This window comes from Anabrus simplex, chromosome 1, assembly GCF_040414725.1.
Source record: "Anabrus simplex isolate iqAnaSimp1 chromosome 1, ASM4041472v1, whole genome shotgun sequence".
Classification (NCBI taxonomy): domain Eukaryota; kingdom Metazoa; phylum Arthropoda; class Insecta; order Orthoptera; family Tettigoniidae; genus Anabrus; species Anabrus simplex.
The window spans coordinates 168,830,061-168,851,950 of NC_090265.1; the positions used below are offsets into that span (position 1 = coordinate 168,830,061).

At 40.4% G+C, this 21,890-nt stretch overlaps 1 protein-coding gene across 1 annotated transcript in view; it reads right to left on the reverse strand.

Annotated features, from left to right (window-relative positions):
* The window catches only part of LOC136858951 (neuronal growth regulator 1), a 347,575-nt gene that overhangs the window by 10,873 nt on the left and 314,812 nt on the right, over positions 1–21,890 (reverse strand). The window contains exon 5 of the mRNA XM_068225439.1: positions 15,294–15,578. Coding sequence (XP_068081540.1) covers positions 15,294–15,578 — 285 coding nt within the window. The remainder of the gene's footprint in view (positions 1–15,293; positions 15,579–21,890) is intronic.

The window sequence follows — 21,890 nt, forward strand, 5'->3', positions numbered from 1 at the left end:
GCATTCTGTAGGGAATTAACTCACATTTGCATTCTTAATGAGATGTATTATTTCCGTAATTGGTTAACGTACGACTAACCACATCATTGAAATTGGCTACAGTGCAAATACGATGCATATGTACCAGTATGGAGGTATTATTTAATTATTCATATTTTCCCTTGTTTACTGTTAGTAAAAATCATGTGTCTTTTCTCTTTAAAGATGTAGCTCTCAAACACTAACCAGGAATGGTACCGATGTGCCTTACAGTAAAACCGCTAATGTTTTTATAATGTTAATGAGTATTTATTAAATATCCTGACAGTTTGAACCCTATCGTACATGAATATATTAGGATTATGCAGTAGTTTTTGATTAGTTTTTAAATTATTGGTCCTTGACACAAAATTAGGAAACTCAATTATTGAATTTGTCGTGAAAGAACTTAGGAACTGTTTGTAGCAGCAGAATTTCCTAAACAGACGTAAAATGGCTTTGAAAGTTCCACATTACAATAGTTTATGTTTATGTTTATCTTGTCCCTCAAGACATGGCACATTCGAACAGTAAATAGTCCACCGTTTGTGAAGATCCACACAAGCACAGGTAATCAATCCCCTAAAATGTTAATTTTGAAACGTTCAATGTAGCACCTAAAATTTTCATGGCCTGAGATACACTGAGTGAGAATGAATTCGGACACTAATGGTTTGCACTGGAGTCGGCTACATATGTCGGGATAAAATAATTCTCCTGTGACAGACCCTTTTGTACTTGATGTACAGAGGTTGTTCCACTGTCTTATTAGATGCGTTTTGATTTGTACTTTTGCATACATTAGGGGGGGGGGATTTTTGTAGGTAATTTCTATATTGGACGAGGAGGCTGCTTTTGCGAGGATGTCTGCCTTTTCATTACCAGGAGAACCGGTGTGTCCTCGGATCCAGGAAAGACAGACGTGTGAACATCTTATAGTAGCATCTATTGGATTGAAATTGTGCTTGCCGTTGATTGTGTTCAACGCGGCCTGTGTATCACTTACAATCCGAGCCCTACTATTGTGTTCACACCACTCCACAGCAGACTTGATGGCCCATAGCTCGGCTTGAAATACTGAGCAGCTGGACGACAAGTTCTATTGGCTTGAAAATACTTCCCTGTTATTCTCGTAGACAACGAATGCACATCCCACTTTGTTAGATTCAGTGTTATTAGGTATGCGAGATCAATCTGTGTAGATATAGTAGTCATGGTTAAGCGAGCAGCTATTGAAAACGTAAATCTTGAAGTTACTAGGGTGACAGGATTCCAGGAAGTGACAGTTCTTCCCCTGTGTGGTTTCTAGTATTGGTGCAGGTGCTGTTATGTTTTTCTTTATTAATGTGAGTTCAGCCGTTCCGAAAGCAGTAAAGAACAGGGGTTCTACTCCAGCGATAACAAGAGCTGCTTGTGTAGATATTGTGCGACAGGAACGAGAAATTAGAAGCATGATTCCTCTCTGAATCTGCGGAGGATTTTCCTTAGCTAATTGCTTTTCAATTGTAGAGCGAAAAGATGATGCACAGTACAGTATTAGTGGAGCAAATGTTGTGTAGTATATAACACGGAGTGCTTTTGAGTTTATTCCCCATGACGGCCTGCATGCAGTAGCAATGGCCTGAAGAAATGTATCTGATTCAAGCTTGAAATCTGGCCTGAAAGTTAAATGTTTGTCCAGTAGGACCCCCAAGTAGAAAAGTTGGTCTTCTATTGCGATTTGCTGTCCATTCACGTTGAGTTGTGGCTTTATCAGGTTTCTTCTTCTCGTGACAACCATAGCCTTAGATTTCAATGAATTAAATTGAAGTTTGTTTTCGAACCCCAGTCGAATAGAATATGCAGTGTTGTATTTGCTCGAGTGTTTAAGTCAGCGTCATTTTCCGTTTCGATCAACAAAAGTGCGTCGTCAGCGTAGGCAGCAATCTCGTAGTCCATGGGATGATTTACTTCGAGGACGTCACCATATAAGATATTCCAAATTCATCGGCTGCATGTAGATCCCTGGGGGCAACCTTTGTTTATATATTTAGTTGAACCTGCTGTTCCAACTTGAAGTTTCATTTTTCTGTAGTTTAATTACGCTTGAGTGATTTTGTACAGAATACTTGGGCATTGCTTTTCTTGAAGTTGATACAAGATTTTCGGCCACCACGAGTTATCAAAGGCACCAGTTAAGTCCAGAAAGGTTATTAAGACTATTTTTTCTTCTTGACAAAATGTTCCGAATCTATTCAGTTGCATAGAGACAACAGTAGATTTTTGTGGGGTAAAGTCGTACTGAAATTGGAATAATAGGATGTGGCGATGCATATGGTGCATAATTCTGTCGATTAACTTTCTTAGTGTGTTTCCTTTAGGAATTACCTTCACTGCTGCAATTTTCCACGAAGTATGGAAATGGTTCAAAGATGGGCACTTAGTGAACAGTGTGACAAATAAGGATGGAAACAGAAGTGGATACTTTTGATTATGTTGGCGGATATGCCATCCCAGCTTGGTGTCTTTTTATCATTTTGTTGTGGAAAGAATCGCTCAACTCCTTCATGCGAGAGCTATACATCATCAGATGTATCAGGGGGGATCGTGGGAGGGATCTCTCACTTCTCTTTGGGCTTCTGCATCCTCTGTTTCATGTGGAAGAAACGTGTTTAGTAGAGCATTTGCGGTATCGGAAAAGGTTGTAGTATATCCATGTTCTGTCTCTATTGAGGTCAGATTATTGAGATATTTTATCTTCCTGGTTGGCTTCTGAACAAATTAGCTTTTGTAGCGATTGAACAGAAATCTCTCCAGCATTCGGCCCTTTTCTTCAAGGATTAAGTGTTTGTATTCCTCTTTGATTGCTAGATAAATGTTTTAGCGGCTTCGTTTTTATCGCCTATCAGAGGCATAATTGGTTTCGCACAATTGTCAGTTCTTCATTCCACCAGAATATTTTATATGGTTTTCAGGACATTCTTGGTAGGTTTTCTCCTGCCAGTTTTTCAAGGCGTCAGTTAACTTGTCTCCTATCTCGTCTAATTCAACGGCAGGGTAATCAACAGTCGTAGTGTATGTGAACGGTCCTGTATGCGGAAAGACACATTTAACAGTTCAATGTACCACACAAAATTCTGTAAAATTAATATTATGTAATTTGAAATACAAGTTGCTGTTAGATTTAATTACAATCAGGCCATAATACGTCCTTTGTTCTTATTCCACTTCATTTTGTTCCGGTTAACGTGGTGAGCTTTCCCAAACACGGATCGCCACTGCTTCCGTCCAGTTATCTTTTTTCGACCAATCCAATGGTCTTGGTGCCTTTCTTGACACAGCCAGGTGTCTAGTGGTCTACCAGGTCCGCTTTTGCTTGTGGGAAGAGAGTGGCACCTTTCGATTACCTAATTGTTTGGTCGTAATACGATTTGATCACACCGTCTGAAATGAGTCAATAATTTTAATTTTTAATGAAAAATACATTCAAGCCATCGTTCCCAATTGCACACATGGGAACATGGATTTTTCAACTATCTCGAAACTGACCATATTGTATTATCTATTGCTACTTCTGGTTAAAGACTGATCAGAACCAAAATATATATTGCGCAAAATATTAGGGTTGAAATTCGAATTATTCTTATAAAGATTCGATTCCATGTTCTTTCATTACTCGAGGTCAAGGGAGGAATGTATGCCCCTTTCATATATTTTTTTGGCTCTAATGTAGTCACATCTTAGTTCGTGGACCATGGGCAACGGCTGAGTGGCCTAGTAAGTGGTCCTGAGATTCGGGATACCAGTTGCTATGGAATAGGAGTGGGCACCTTGGACATATTCTGAGTTGTGCCCTCCTTGTGTCAGGTGGCTAGGACTATACAATTCACCGGTGGTCCATTGCACGTTAGAGGAGAGATCCTCACTTGGACTATGTGCAAGTAGGGTAGCATCCTGCTTCATGATTTTACCGAGCTCAGAGCATTTTAAGCAAGCCTCGGACCTATGGGAGTAATGGAGTCCCGCTCCCATTTGACAGGCGAGGGACTCCCTGGAAACAAATTGGCGAACGGATTGGAATTCGATGGGGAATTATCAATATTAATGGGGATTATGGAAGGAAAAGGTATAACTGGCTGAGTCAGCAAAGAGGATGCATCTGGAAGTACTAGGAGTAAGTGATATTCGGGCAAGGGGAGATAATGAGGAAGAGATAGGAGATTATAAAGTGTACTTGACGGGTGTTAGAAAGGGAAGGGCAGAGTCTGGGGTAGGGCTCTTTATCAGGAATACCATTGCACGCAACATAGTTTCTGTTAGGCACGTAAATGAGCGAATGATGTGGGTAGATTTGTCAGTTGGAGGAATTAGGACAAGAATTGTGTCCGTGTATTCATCATGTGAGAGTGCAGATGAGGATGAAGTTGACAAGTTTTATGAAGCATTGAGTGACATCGTGGTCAGGGTCAACAGCAAGGATAGAATAGTGCTAATGGGCGATTTCAATGCGAGAGTTGGGAATAGAACTGAAGGATACGAAAGGCTGATTGGTAAATGTGGGTAAGATATGGAAGCTAATGGGAATGGGAAGCGTTTGCTGGATTTCTGTGCTAGTATGGGTTTAGCTGTTACGAATACATTCTTCAAGCATAAGGCTATTCACAGCTACACATGGGAGGCTAGGGTACCAGATCCGTAATAGACTATACCTTAACAGACTTTGAATTCAGGAAATCTGTTAGGAATGTACGAGTTTTTCGCGGATTTTTCGATGATACAGACCACTATCTGATCTGTAGTGAACTAAGTATCTCTAGGCCTAGGGTAGAGAAAGTGAAATCTGTCTGCAAACTAATAAGGTAGAAAATCTCTAGGACGACGAAATTAGACAGAAGTACATGGATATGATTAGTGAGAAGTTTCGAACAGTAGACAGTAAGCAGGTTCAGGATATAGAAAGTGAATGGTTGGCATACAGGGATGCTGTATTAGAAACAGCAAGGGAATGCCTAGGAACAACTGTATGTAAAGATGGGAAAAGGCGAACATCTTGGTGGAATGATGAAGTGAGAGCAGCCTGTAAACGTAAAAAGAAGGCTTACCAGAAATGGCTCCAAACAAGGGCCGAGGCAAATCAGGTATTTGTACGTAGAAGAAAGAAACAGAGCTAAACAAATAGTTGGTGAATCCAAAAAGAAGTCAAGGGAAGATTTTGGTAATAACCTGGAAAGGCTAGTTCATGCAGCAGGGAAACCTTTCTGGACAGTAATAAAGAATCTTAGGAAGGGAGGGTAAAAGGAAATGAACAGTGTTTTGAGTAATTCAGGTGATATCATAATAGATCCTTGGAATCACTGGAGAGGTGGAGAGAATATTTTGAACATCTTCTCAATGTAAAAGGGAATCATCCTGGTGGTGTTGTGAACAGCCAAGCTCATGGGGAGGAGGAAAATGATGTTGGTGAAATTATGCTTGAGGAAGTGGAAAGGATGGTAAATAAACTCCATTGTCATAAGGCAGCAGGAATAGATGAAACTAGACCTGAAATGGTGAAGTATAGTGGGAAGGCAGGGATGAAATGGCTTCATAGAGTAGTAAAACTAGCGTGGAGTGTTGGTAAGGTACCTTCATATTGGACAAAAGCAGTAATTGCACCTATCTATAAGCAAGGGAACAGGAAGGACTGCAACAACTATCGAGGTATCTAATTGATTAGTATACTAGGCAAAGTATTCACTGGCATCTTGGAAGGGAGGGTGCGATCAGTCGTTGAGAGGAAGTTGGATAAAAACCTGTGTGGTTTCAGACCACAGAGGGGCTGTCAGGATCAGATTTTCAGTATGCGCCAGGTAATTCAAAAATGCTACGAGAGGAGTAGGCAGTTGTGTTTATGTTTCGTAGATCTAGAGAAAGCATATGACATGGTACCGAGGGAAAAGATGTAGGGTAATTCCGGGAGAGTTGCCGCACTTTTTATGTCTTTAGTTATATCTCGGTATACTTACTTTATAAATTGTTGCAAATTCATCGAGCATAATTTGAAAACATGTACATTTGATCAGGGATGAACAAAATATTGGCAATTGAAAGTAAAAGGGAGAAAGGAGGGAACAAGGGAATTGTTGCATCTGCGGCGTCTCTCCCTGGATCCCGGTATAGATGCCGACTTTGCTCGGGAGAGATGCCGCAAGTAAAATAATTAATGACAAAATCAAATTTAAGCCAATTTCTTCAACTTTAATATTACCGAACACTAGAACGTACTACAAGACAATTATATCCACATAATATAATCATTCAATGGAAAAAAATCTATCTGATAATTTACAACATTAAATTAATCGTATTTTAATTTCGATTTACTATAAATGCGCATGTGCAGTGGATTCTTCACTGTGTTATATAAAACCCTCGCCACTTAACACCCTTGAAAGGGCTCTGGCCTGCACAGCGACCGCTGCTCAGCCCGAAGGCCTGCAGATTACGAGGAGCCGTGTGGTCAGCACCACGCATCCTCCCGGCCGTTATTCTGGGCTTCCGAGACCGGGGCCGCCATGTCACCGTCAGATAGATTCTCAATTCCAATCAAGTAGGCTGAGTGGACCTCGAACCAGCTCTCAGGTCGAGAGAAAAAACCCTGACCTGGCCGGGAATCGAACCCGGAGCCTCCGGGCGAGAGGCAGGCACGCTATCCCTACACCACGGGACCCTCGTGTTATATAATGGAAACATCAAAATCATAATGAATATAATTCTGTCCTGACACAGTAATTTGGAAACATGTCTAAGGCGGGATTCTTGAATCAAAAACTGATGTATATCCTCTTACAAGTTTTTACAGATTGTTTCTTAAAACTTTGTTCTCTTGCAATTTTGCTGCAACAGTCGTTATATGTAGAGCAAGATTCATGCAGTCACTGTTTGTAACTCAAACACTGTATACAGTAATCCTTTTTTGGATATCATTTTGACTTCGGTGATTATTGAAGTAGCTATACCTGCTGGACCCAGAGAGCCCTTTTCCAGATTTCGTGACTGCATTCTAAGTTTCAGTGTTCGTTCAGGAATTCTGTAGTATCATTCTGCCTCCCTGATCAGTATTTCCTTGGCTTTCAGTCTTTTAACAGCCTCTCTTAAATTTTCCTGTGTCTATTGAGGTCTTTTAACAGTGCCTTTACTTTTATACTGAGAAGGCATGTCGCAAATTTTTATTGCTGAAAATAATATAATTTTATATAATAAAATAATGTTACCAATGAAATTAATAAAAGTAGATTATAAATATCAAGAATCGTGAGACGATAAAATATTCGAATAAAATACCGGCACACTCTGAATAGTATTGAATGTTTCCGGATCGCTTGTAGAATCTGATAGCAATGAGGCATCTCAGCCGGATTGTTGTGCGGCAACTCTCCCAACTATCAGGGAGAGACGCCGCACCCTCCTGTTTTCATACCTCAAGGCTATCATGGCCCAAAATTAGCTTACTCTCAACTACAGTTATATTTCTGACGTCTACAGTACTAAAAACGTCTGATTTAAGCATTTGAAGCCAACTTAATATACAATAAATTAACACACGCAAAAACTTTGTCAGGAGGAAACATGTACTCGACTCATGATATCGGCTATAATTGGCGTAATATACGAGCAAATTTCGTCACACTCGCAGACAGTAGTTCTTCCTTAGAAACTGAAAAACCACACATATTGCCATCTAGCTGTAAGGATGGAAACCTTTAGCTACAGTGTATGCGGCATCTCAACCGGGGCGGCATCTCTCCCGGATTTACCTTACACTATACTGGGGGACTATGGAATTGAAGGTAGATTATTGAAATAAATCAAAGGCATTTATATTGACAATTGGGCTTCAGTGAGAATTGATGGTAGAATGAGTTCTTGGTTCAGGGTACTTACAGGGGTTAGACAAGGCTGTAATCTTTCACCTTTGCTGTTCATAGTTTACATGGATCATCTGCTGAAAGGTATAAAAAGGCAGGGAGGGATTCAGTTAAGTGGAAATGTAGTAAGCAGTTTGGCCTATGCTGACGACTTGGTCTTAATGGCAGACTGTGCCGAAAGCCTGCAGTCTAATATCTTGGAACTTGAAAATAGGTGCAATGAGTATGGTATGAAAATTAGCCTCTTGAAGACTAAATTGATGTCAGTAGGTAAGAAATTCAACAGAATTGAATGTCAGATTGGTGATACAAAGCTAGAACAGGTAGATAAATTGAAGTATTTAGGTTGTGTGTTCTCCCAGGATGGTAATATAGTGAGATTGAATGAAGGTGTAGTAAAGCTAATGCAGTGAGCTCGCAGTTGCGATCAGCAGTATTGTGTAAGAAGGAAGTTAGCTCCCAGATGAAACTATCTTTACATCGGTCTGTTTTCAGACCAACTTTGCTTTACGGGAGCGAAAGCTGGGTGGACTAAGTATATCTTGTTCATAAGTTAGAAGTAACAGACATGAAAGTAGCAAGAATGATTGCTGGTACAAACAGATGGGAACAATGGCAGGAGGTTATTCGGAATGAGGAGATAAAGGCTAATTTAGAATGAACTCGATGGATGAAGCTGTACGCATAAACCGGCTTCGGTGGTGGGGTCATGTGAGGCGAATGGAGGAGGATAGGCTGTCTAGGAGAATAGTGGACTCTGCTGTGGAAGGTAAGAGACGTAGAGGGAGACCAAAACGACGATGGTTAGACTCGGTTTCTAACTATTTAAATATAAGAGGTATAGAACTAAATGAGGCCACAACACTAGTTGCAAATTGAGGGTTGTGGCGACGTTTAGTAAATTCACAGAAGCTTGCAGACTGAACGCTGAAAGGCATAACAGTCTATAATGATTATGTATGTATGTATGTATGTATGTATGTATGTATGTATGTATGTATGTATGTATGTATGTATGTATGTATGTAGAGCATATTTCTTTCCAAATAAATTGGTGGATGTTGGCGTATTTAGAAGCCGATTAGTAATTTTATGGGGTAGTCCACTACAATAAATTTAATAACAAAAGCGATGAAAATGGTTTTTTTATTCATATACCACTCTAAGTATTATTGCGTTAATTTAATTAAACACTACAACTTTCCGTGTGATATAAAATATCTTTATGTAATAGGCACTGCTAGGCAAACATATCCAGACAGTGCGATGCTAATCGAATGGTGACCTCAACACGTGCAGCCAATTTAGAGGAGTTATCTGCTGCCTGAAAGTGGTAGATGAGGCTGATCATGAACTGTTAATGTGAGAAACTAATATAATAAAATTAATTATTAGCGTCGCTGACAGTTTAGCATGTTACCATTGCTCTAGTGATACGATTATTTTGGATATGTAGTTTCTGTATGAATGTTAATTAGGAGTGTGTCGCTTAAAAAGTTAAAATAAGGAAAAGTGTTTCGAGTATATGCGAACTATTCGTATGTCCAATAGTGCCTGTTTCAATGAATTCGCAGATTTATTGGCGTCCGCCTTCTAAATTAATACAATACCGTACGTAATATAGAGGGGTGTTTCTGCCACATCCTGTATATCAACAACATAATCAAGAATATCTGAGACATTCCTTCAGAAATTAATTCCCTTAACAATCATAACCTATCATATCAACTTTTCTAATTTTTACACCACTCATTATCCACAAAACTTAAATTACTTCTGTCAAAGAAAAAACTTTGACCATGCTGTTTGTATAAATAAATTAATCCGCTATGTAATATTCCATGTAAATATCTTCAACATATTTCGAATTATGATAAAAATCGAGAATGAAAATGTGAAAAAAGCTTAATATGACACAGTGGGTAATAAGTGATATAGGCTGCAGTGGTATTTTAAACCATGTCCTTTGAGGTGGTGGAGATAATTTAATTTTCCACCGGGTTAAAAATAAAATCATATTTCTTAAAAAGAATTGAAATATGCAATTTTGTGAACCCTGAGTCACTCCATTAAAACCACGAACACTTTCATCTTCCTTTCTTTCAGAAAACATAATACAAGTTTTGTAAAAGACTAATTTCAATCCTTTACGTTACATAGGTTATTACCGTGCGAGAAATATTAACTGGGATATTCGCAATTATATCGTCGCTGCATAGGCAAAACATCGTATCCCACAAAGCCCTTCTTACCAATTATTCTCCATGAAACTGGTCACGCCTCCCAGTCACATACGGATATGCAGTCCACCAGAACAATTTCGTTGTGTTCATTCTTGTAGTCCATTTTGTAAAGGACTGTAGAAATGTATGATTGCATGACATATTTAAGCACTCCTACAGTAATAACGCATTTAAGATTCCTTCTCCTTCACTCATCAGCACAGAAAATCGAACACATCTAAAATTGTTCTGAAGGACTGCATATCCATATGTGGCTGGGAGACCTGACCAGTCTTAAGGATAATAATGGATAGGAAGAGCATTGTGGGATATGACGTTTTTCCGGTGCAGCGACAATAACACCTTTCACAAACTTCAAAATGACGGGTTTCCAGCCAAGGTGAACCAAGTCCATAAATGGAATAGTTTAGAGAACGTGATTCCTAAAGTTTCGGGCTCAAAATTAATTCCTACAAATTAAAATTAATTTCATAAGTTGCTTCATAGCTAGGGCACTTCGTAATATCAATTTTGGCATACATACGGAAACGAAAATTATTAATCATGGTGAACAATTTCATTTTGTAAAACAATAAACGGACTTGGTTCGTTCCGGTTGTGAATTTTAATGTATTGGTTGAAAAAACTACAATTGTTATGTTCAATACACATCGCAGTGATACCGTTATTTTTGCTTGTAACACAAATTGATACAAAAATAGATATGATTAGACTTTTTCAGATAACCATGTCAGCACAATTTAACTCACTCAATATACACAAATTCATCATTGTGATCTTCGTTGAAGAGGTGACGATGAATTATTGGAGGTACATTGGGAAAGATTTCCATAATGTCCTTCTCCTTAGCTGCAGATATCCTTCGTTCAATTCCATACAGGGGCTCTTCGATGACAGATGGCAATGATAATAATGATTGGCCTGCACTCTTCTCCTGCCAAGAATGATCTCTAAGAAAGGCATAGGTACCTTCATTTAGAGTTTTCTTGAAATAGACTTCGAAAAGGTAGGCTTTCACCATTCTTAACCACTTTATTTTCAGGCAATGAAAGGTCTGACAATCAGCATTATTTTTTTATTGGTTATGCTTTCTCCAAGGCCTCCCTGGATAATTATTACTCTCTCTTCACCTTGAACACTTCAAGATGAGGATTCTACAGCTTTTATGATTTGAAAACTTGGACCTAGACTTCTGGGGTGTAGATATGTGACAGATGATGAAGTAGGAAGATAATCTTCGCCAGCAGATAGGTTTCAATGATGGTCTGTAGAGTAATGGAGTTAGTACACTATGGCAGTGAAAAATGCTTATAACCTTCATCTTCCACAGGAAGTGCCACCCTCTGTGAAATAGCAAACGTGTTATGGGCTTACTACACTATGTCTGTGATTAAATCGAAGTCTTGGTAGTCCCAGATTTAATTAATCCCAAAACCGACCAATTACGGACTTGGTCATTTTTGGTTGTGTACCCCTCATATGCAGAATGTCCTTGAAGAACGTTCCAGTATTAATAGGGAAGGCAGCGCGCAAAAAAGGAAGGAAAAATGTCCTGTAAACATTGATCGCAAATCCACTGTCTTCGTAGTTATGGTCCGCTGCCACTACCATCAATGATCGCCATATCTTTGATCTCCTCGTCAAAACATATGACCATCATCCATTACAATGCAGCCTTTCATGCTACGTCGCATGGAATCATGCATGCGTTACAACACCCTCGGCTGCAGTCGGATTGCATCACAAGTACTGAATATGCGTTCTCGTAGTGTATCGACATCATTTATGGGGCCGCATACACCACGGTCTTTACATTTCCCCAAAGAAAAAACTCTAAAGGGTTAAGATCAGGCGTACGGGCAGTCCAAGGATTGGCCTTCCCGGAGCAATCCATCACTTATGGAAGACCCGTGTTAGGTGTCGTCTAACCCTGCGATGAATATGGGCCGGTAACCCATCATAATAATATCATAACACAACACATCAGTAGATTTACAGCCAATGTTAAGTAGGAACGTATTTCCGTCTTTTGTTGCGTACGAACCTCCATAAATTATCATATAATATATTGATAGTAGTGATACCGGACTATTTGCAACCGATGTTTTTAGGACCTTCCTCATTCGTTTCTTGCGTGCTGCCTCCTCTGTAAATATTGAAACGTTTTTTCAAGGCCAATGTGTTTATTCAAAAACATTAGTGCCATTTGAAGTATCATTTCCAAATCAGTATAGCTAAAGCTTTTTTGGCGTAGGATATAGAATAATGCAAAATAATGAATTTTGATTGCTTTTTCCACGAACGACAAGCATAACTTACGAGTAAGTAAGTTTCAGTCGTACTGAGATAAAGTTTCAACGAATTATGTCGTGTACAGAATATACAGTATGCACCGATGAGGTGTTAAGTACCAAGGACATGTTCGTAAGTACGGAACAAAAAAATGGCCTGCCAAACACCAATAGAACCCAAAACCACAACCGTCCGATTTCGCATCGGTTGCTTTTATCAATTGAGCTATAGTGGCCTAGTGTTCTTCTGGAAATGATCTAAGCTACAACATAGGTACTACTGCCCTCTCTCTAAGAAAATTATGAAAAAGGACTCATGAAATGACGGGAGAGTGGAGGAAGGTTATAAACGAAATCTCGAATACTCTAACATCGCTGGAAACCTAATCCGCTAGAATGTATCAACAAACGGTAACATTACACTGACTGACTATTGTTTGTTGAGGTGTGCTCTGACTCTGCTGCTGCCTGTCATCTCTGTTAGGTAGCATTGCAGCTGCAATTACAAATACTAACCCGTCAGCGACCATTACACAGTATCAGGTAAAGAAAAACATGAACGTAACATTTTACCCTGAAAAATTACGGTCAGATTTAAAGAGGCTATATCTTAGAGATAAAGAAATAAATACATAATTAAATTGAAATAGCCTTGTAAATTCCTTAAGGGCTATGACCTCCTGCGATGCAGGAACAGTACTCAGTTTAACTTATCAGGTGAGAAGGTCCTGAGAAGCATTATTATATTGGTTATTTCCCAGTTTGCTTCGTGGAAACGTATTACGGCATGTTGTATTCCTGTATAGTCTCATCTCCTAGTGGATTTTTCCTAGCATGTTTTGTGAAAAAATTGTGACTTTCGGGATCAACACTTCGCGAAAGCATATTACTATACTCTTGGACCTTGTTAGAGTCATTTTTATAGCCATTTATATATTTGGTTATACTTATTTTTGGTGGGTTGTTCAAGATAACCTTGCATGAAAAATATTAGCAAATTTACTAAAATCCCTCAACGACCCATGCAGCAGCATATTGGCAAAACTCCTTCACTTCAAGAAGTTGAAAATGCCATCAAACTCTTAAAGAACAATAATGTTGCTGGACCAGTTAGAATATCTGCTGAATTCTTTAAGGAAGGTGGCCTAGTCCTCACTGAGCATTTACATAAACTCGTCGTAAAAACTTGGAACTGGGAAACCATGCTTGCGGACCTTATAAATGCACCAATAGAAAAGGGATAGAACCCAATGTGGCAATTACCTTAGAACATCCTTTCTCTCTGTTGCTGGAAAAATTCTTACCAGAATTCTATCCAATGGTCTAGTGCCACTTGCAGAAGTGTTTTTACCAGAGGCACAATGTGGCCTTAGACCCAAACTGGTGGTAATGTAAACATGATCTTCTGTGCTAGACAAATGCAGGATAGGTCCAGGGCACAACTATATATGGCACTGCCTCGGTTAATAGAGATGCTCTCTGAAAGATATTAGCGCTAATTGGCCGTCCTCAAAAATATATTAAGATCCTTCGACTCTTACATGACAACATGTATGGTGCCATCTTTGCGAATAATGGACCATAACGATTGAGATCACGACTGATGTAAAGCAATTGCTCTTACGCTATTCTCAATTTTTATTGGAACCATACTTCACCTTGTTAAAGGTGAACTACCACAGGGCATAGAAATAGAGCACAAGTTCGATAGGTGCTTATTCGAACGTAGCAGACTGTGTGCCAAGACCAAGATTTCTACTGCCTGGATTACGTAACTCCAGTATGCAGATGAAAATATTGTTCTGGCCAGCTCAGAAGAAGATCTACAGACCATCCTAAATGCTTTCACAAAATCATACAAGAGCATAGGTCTAAGTCTCAACATCCAAAAGAACAGACATTGCATCAGTGTTCACCCAAAACCAATGCAACTGCTCTTACCATCACAGTACATGACGAGATCTTGCAGAACATCCAAAACATTGCTTACCTGTCAGCAAATGCTAAAATAGATATTGAAATTCAATATCGTCTTAATTGTGCTAGTGCAGCATTCAGTCGTCTATGAAAAAAGGTCTTTGATGACCGTAACATCAGTACACAGACAATTTATGTGTACCAGGCTACTCTAATACCAAACGTCCTTTAGGGGTGTGAATTTTGGACCACTTACAGGCGGCACTTCATCAGGAGGATCCTTACGGTTAAATGGCAAGATCACCGAACTAGCGCCAGTATCTTCGAAGAAGCCTGTACCATCAGCATAGAGGCAATGATCATGAAAGATCGACTTCGTTGGACAGGCCACATCGTTTGTATGCTTAATTTTCGCCTCCCAAAGCAGATTACGTATGCTTAACTGAAGGTTGGCCGTCGACACCACGGTGGACAACAGGAAAGGATTCAGGGACGTACTAAAGTCAAACATGAAGAAATGCCGCACCAGCACCACTATCTAGAAAAGAAAAACAGCCAACCGCCTGGTAAGGCGTCGTCTTATCCAAGAAGATTCTAAGAAATTCGAACAACAACGCGGGGGATTTGAAACTGAGGAGACAATTTCTAAGAAAGAGTTCGCGTTCCTCAGGATGAACAACCCTGAACAACTAGATCTCAACGCTGGCAACGTTTGCCACCACTGTGGAAGAATTTGTGACCCAAGGATTGGCCTCTACAATCAAATAGGAACTCACAGGCACACCAGCAACATCTGAGGAAGACAATGATACTCGTCAGCGAATAATAGCCTACCCTCACATTCCTCTAAATGTTATTGAGAAATTGTTATTACTACTACTAATAATAAAAATTGTATTGAAGTTTTTGAATTATTATTTCATCGCGTAGCTGCTTACCATTTAGCACGTGGACCGTGATACTGGCTGGCCGGGCATTAGATGGCACACAAGTGTAGTTCCCAGAATCTACCTTCTGCGCTTGCGCCATCACCAGCGTGCTGCTTGTTTTGTTGTTGTGTACTGCAACTCCTCGCTCCTTGTCGTAGTTGATCATTCTGTCTTCGTGGTACCAAAACACGTAGACCGGAGCCTCCGTACTGTGTTTGAGGGCGCACACCAGTCTCAGCAAAGAACCACTCTTTAGATGCAGGTCCGGTGCGCCTACGATCTCGGCTGTAGCCTCTGAAACACACAACATCCAATTCACATCATACCTCACAAAGTATTCAATAACTACAAGTTGTTTCCATGTTGGTTGGCACGTTGGCACTAAGGGAGATAATGTCGAGGTTTAAAAATGGCGTATGTCTTTTGGTGCCGGGAGTGCCCGAGGACAAGTTCGGCTTGCCAGGTGCAGGTACTTTGAATTGACTCCCATAGGCGACCTGCACGTCGTTATGAGGATGAAATGATTATGAAGACGACACATTCACCCAGCCCCTATGTCAGCGGAATTAACCAATTATGGTTAAAATTAACGGCCCTGCCGGGATTCGAACCCGGCACCCCTGTGACCAAAGGCCAGCACGCTAACCATTTAGCCATGGAGACGGACAATATCGAGGGTTATCAGTCTGTTTTCTTTCTGAACTGAAAAAAGGGGAAGAAATATTTTAGATACGTGCAAAATTAATGCATTGCGTGTGGATAGGAAGGAATATCAGGTTAAGCCAATAGTCAAAAACCCCGAGACAATAATTTTTCCGCAAACTTCACATTCAAGCTATGTATTTGTGTAATTTCTATATTTTATGTAATTTACTTTCCTTTAGGTCGCACCTATTATTTTCCTTCCTTCAATGTGTTTTTATAACTATGTGTAGAGTTTAGTATTAGAGTGCGTATGCAATACGTGTAATATATTGTTGAACTGTATGTACACTACAAGACACGGTTTTAGTGAGTCACTGAAACAAAGGAATAATAATACTACTACTAATAATAATAATAATAATAATAATAATAATACGTAATATGTTATGGCGACGATGGTATAGGAAATGACTAGGGGTGGGGTGACAGCTTGGTGTTAAAATGGGAGCCCACGGGAAACCATCTTCAGGGCTTACGCCAATGGGGTGCGAACCCACTTTCTCCCGAATGCAAGCTCACAGTTACGTGACCCATACCGCTTGGCTCACTTGCTTGGTTTGTAACACTCTTTTACTTACTCTCCTTACATGGTAACCAACGAACACAATTCTTACTGGTCAATTAATGTCCTCCACTTGAGTGGGTGAGTATGTGTATACGGAACTTGAACAACAGGTGTAATAAAAATTTACCAGGTAATGAGAGAAAAGGAATGAATATCCTCATTTAATAACTATATCATCCTCTTATTCAACACCTACCGTTTTCATTTCTAGCAAATATATAATGTTTTAACGCCAAATCTGAAGTATGGAACACGACTTGTGAAATATATACGAGGCGCACAGTCATGAAAGTTATTCAGTACGAATGAATGTATTCACACTGAACAGCTGACACTGCAAAATCTACAGGTCATTTGACCAGAGGCACAGACACCGGAAGGCTAAATGGACTTAAGCTCCCTCAATGGTGGATGCGCTCACTTTTATGTACACTGACCGACAGAGCAAATGCAACACCAAGAAGGAGTGGTCAGAATTTTATGCCAATTGCAGGGTAGACTGACGTCACTGAGGGATGCTCATGATGTGAAATGCGCCGCTGTGCTGTGCACGTAGCGAACGATAAATGGGACAAGGCGTTGGCGAATGGCCCACTTCGTACCGTGATTTCTCAGCCGACAGTCATTGTAGAAGGTGTTGTCGTGTGCCACAGGACACGTGTATAGCTAAGAATGCCAGGCCGCCGTCAACGGAGGCATTTCCAGCAGACAGACGACTTTACGAGGGGTATGGTGATCGGGCTGAGAAGGGCAGGTTGGTCGCTTCGTCAAATCGCAGCCGATACCCATAGGGATGTGTCCGCGGTGCAGCGCCTGTGGCGAAGATGGTTGGCGCAGGGACATGTGGCACGTGCGAGGGGTCCAGGCGCAGCCCGAGTGACGTCAGCACGCGAGGATCGGCGCATCCGCCGCCAAGCGGTGGCAGCCCCGCACGCCACGTCAACCGCCATTCTTCAGCATGTGCAAGACACCCTGGCTGTTCCAATATCGACCAGAACAATTTCCCGTCGATTGGTTGAAGGAAGCCTGCACTCCCGGCGTCCGCTCAGAAGACTACCATTGACTCCAAAGCATAGACGTGCACGCCTGGCATGGTGCCGGGCTAGAGCGACTTGGATGAGGGAATGGCGGAACGTCGTGTTCTCCGATGAGTCACGCTTCTGTTCTGTCAGTGATAGTCACCGCAGACGAGTGTGGCGTCGGCGTGGAGAAAGGTCAAATCCGGCAGTAACTGTGGAGCGCCCTACCGCTAGACAACGCGCCATCATGGTTTGGGGCGCTATTGCGTATGATTCCACGTCACCTCTAGTGCGTATTCAAGGCACGTTAAATGCCCACCGCTACGTGCAGCATGTGCTGCGGCCGGTGGCACTCCCGTACCTTCAGGGGCTGCCCAATGCTCTGTTTCAGCAGGATAATGCCCGCCCACACACTGCTCGCATCTCCCAACAGGCTCTACGAGGTGTACAGATGCTTCCGTGGCCAGCATACTCTCCGGATCTCTCACCAATCGAACACGTGTGGGATCTCATTGGACGCCGTTTGCAAACTCTGCCCCAGTCTCGTACGGACGACCAACTGTGGCAAATGGTTGACAGAGAATGGAGAACCATCCCTCAGGACACCATCCGCACTCTTATTGACTCTGTACCTCGACGTGTTTCTGCGTGCATCGCCGCTCGCGGTGGTCCTACATCCTACTGAATCGATGCCGTGCGCATTGTGTAACCTGCATATCGGTTTGAAATAAACATCAATTATTCGTCCGTGCCGTCTCTGTTTTTTCCCCAACTTTCATCCCTTTCGAACCACTCCTTCTTGGTGTTGCATTTGCTCTGTCAGTCAGTGTATCTCATTATAGCTTTCAAAAGCGTACTACAAATAAGAGAACACACCTGCCCGTTTAGGAAACATTGTCATGTCTTTCACACAAATATCGCTGTTAGGTACCATAAAATAATATTCCTACATGATTGCGATAATGTATCGATCAATATGTATTATAATTTTGATGAGTGGTAATGCCCTTGGTGGCAATGCGCGACACCGTCGCCTCTCAGGGTACAACACAGCTTAATATAAGTGTCAAAGTTATCGAGTACATCGTGTTCATCCGTTGGAGACTTAAAAATGAGTGATCCCAAAACAAGAATACTTCGGGATTTTTATCCACAGGGAGATAATACTGTTCAAAACCTGAACAAAGGTATTGCACGCAGAGATCCGCACCAACTGAAATTCCGCTTGTAATTACAGGTAACATTTAGCTTAACTGCTGATTTTAAATACAGAATAACTGATTAGTATCTGTTATTAGGGAAATCTTGCGTAAGAACACCAATAAAAATAGCTTGAATAACTATTCTTTAAAACACCCACAATCTATACAAATTATTTCATAAGGACCATGTGTCTAACCATTGATTAATTTGGCAAAATTTTCATTTAGTTATCTGTTTCACGTGTAATAATGACAATAATGACAATCTGCTCATTTTTTAGCTTTGGTGTCTGTTCGTCTGTTTGTCTCTTTGTCTGAGTTCTTACAACTTGAAAACTACTGGATATATTTCGATCAAACGTCATATTTAGAATCCATTGTCCTTGGTAGGTTTTGGGTCCAATATCGTTTCTAAATCCATGAACTTAATGGGGAGTTATACGAAACCTCAACCGTGATTTTGCACTCCCACAAAATATGCACAACCAAACTTTTTTCCCATGTCCGTCATTTCGATACGAGGATTAATAAGGGCGATATCATTAATGGACCGTTTTAGTCTAACTTCGAGCGGATGTAGTCTTAAAGTGGGTCCGTAGAAAGCATATTACTTATAACTGTAAAACTACTGGAAATATTTTAACTGAATTTCACATTTAGCATCCCCCTGCCCAAAGGTAGCTTTAAAGGTCCATAGCATTTGAAACAGCCGGAGTGGGCTGTAAGTTTACAGGAAACCGGAGCAGTGATTTTACTCTCCCACAAAATATGCCAGACCAGCTTGGATGGGTATCAACCAACCTTGATGAAAATCAATTTCTAAAACTTATTTTCTTATCTGCACTTGTCTATAGGATGGTTACTACGAGAGATATCATTAACGGACGGTTTTACAGGCTAAGCCCAGGGGACATAGCCCAAAAGGTGCTGTACGTGGAGCAGATTCCTTATCTATCTCTCTATATAAAAGGCCAAGTCCGACTCACTGTAATCAACGCCCAGCCCAAACTACTCGACATAAAGAAATTAAAGTTTGGGGATATATTTATATTATAGTGCAGGTGCTCATTAGGGAAGGATTTTTGGGTATTCCGTCGCTAAGGGGGGGGGGGGATGAAAAGAGGAGTGAATTGTTTAAATGAGTACACCTAGGCAATATCTCAAAACTTAACAGTTGAGAGTCGTAAAAGTTGGTATATGAAATCTACTTTAAAAATAAAGAAACGCGTATTTATTTGTTCCCGAAAAATTCCCTTAAGGAGTGAAAAATGATGAAAAATATGTTGAATACCTTTTATGAGGATACTTATAGCTCAAAAACTGAAGATGTTACAGACATGAAAATTGGTAATTCAAATCTCCTTTAAAAACAAAGATAATGTTCTTTGCTTTAAGTCCCACTAACTACTTTTACGGTCTTCGGAGACGCCGAGGTGTCGAAATTTAGTCCCGCAGGAGTTCTTTTCCGTGCCAGTAAATCTACCGACACGAGGCTGTCGTATTTGAGCACCTTCGAATATCACCGGACTGAGCCAGGATCGAACCTGCCAAGTTGGGGTTAGAAGGCCAACGCCTTAACGGGGGGTAAACATGAGAGAAAAATGGGTGAATTTTTAAAATGAGTATATCATGAGTATATCTAAAAATATTAACATTTTACGGACATGAAAGCTGGAAATTGGAATCTCCTTTAAAAGTAAAGAAATACACATAATTTCTTTTCGACAATACACTTAAGGGGAAGTGGAAACGGGGCTGAATTTTTAAAATGAGCATATTTACAGTCTATCTCAAAAACTAAACATTCTAAAGACGTGAAAATTGGTATTAATACAATCTTTTAAAAATAAGTCAACATTTTTGTTTCTGGAAAACCCACTTAAGTTGGGAGGGGGGGGCGTTGAAAGGACTGAAAAAGGGGTTGAATTTTTTATTATGATACGTATCTACATAAACAAAATCATAACGACGGTGTGTCTGTGCATTGACTGTATTGGCGAAAATTTCGTACAGTTAACCGTTCCAAGTGTAATAATGACCATCTGCATATGTTTGAGTTTTAGTTTCATGAAAGTCCTCACTCTTCCTCCTCTCCTCGAAATCAAGTTGGCGGCACAATCTGCCAGACGAGTTACATAGTTGATATTTGGCAAAAGTATAGGTTTATCCTGTAACCGCCGGAAAATTCCAAGATGTTTATATTTTTCCATTTTTACCTCCAGAAAATATCGAAGAATGGAGGCTATTTTAATCACGGTGCAGACCTTAGTTTCGAGGTATTTCGTGACTAAACGCTAAGTCGTATCAAAAACGGATGGCACGATCTGTTTTCGATTTGGAGTGATGTACAACTTTTGTCTGATGACTCTTTGTCGTATCTCTGTTCCTTGTGCCTTAGGTTTGGATGTATTTCTCGATAGTACTTAAATTTCTCAGTTTCTGCATGTATTATTCACAGTTTGACACTCTATTAGGAAAGACAGAATCATCAAATTCGGCACGAACATTGGCTTTCCTGGTAGCCATATGTGACCCAAATTCTTTATTTCCAGCTGTCATGTAAATATCCGAAAAGTAATGCAGTGAAAACCTTACCCGAATTTCAACCTGTTCAACGTATCTAACTCAATCTAACCCATAAATAAAAGATATACGGGAATATGTCATAGGATCATTTATTTAGACCCCTAAAAGTGGCTTCTTATGGTGCAATCCGTTTGTCGATATAACATACTGTTTAGCAGCAGTTAGGCTGTAAATAAAAGTATGCAATATTGTAAAGATGCATATGATTTCGTATTTCGATCTCTCTCTATATATTCAATGAAGTCATTTTTTAGCGATCTACAAGGGGTGTGTCGGCCATTATAACTAATACTGTACAAATCAATACTGACTGTCAGTAGTAGGGAGACTGCTATTGTAATCGATACACCTCACATCGACTTTGACTGGCAGTAGGAATGGGGTTCATCTCCAACTCCTGTGTAACTGGCATTGGAAAGGAGGGTCTACCAATGTAATGAATAACTCCCCTCTCGATTTGACTGGCAGAAGGCAAGAGACCATGACATTTTCTTCAAAACTCCCCCACCTGATTGTATCTGAAAGCAGG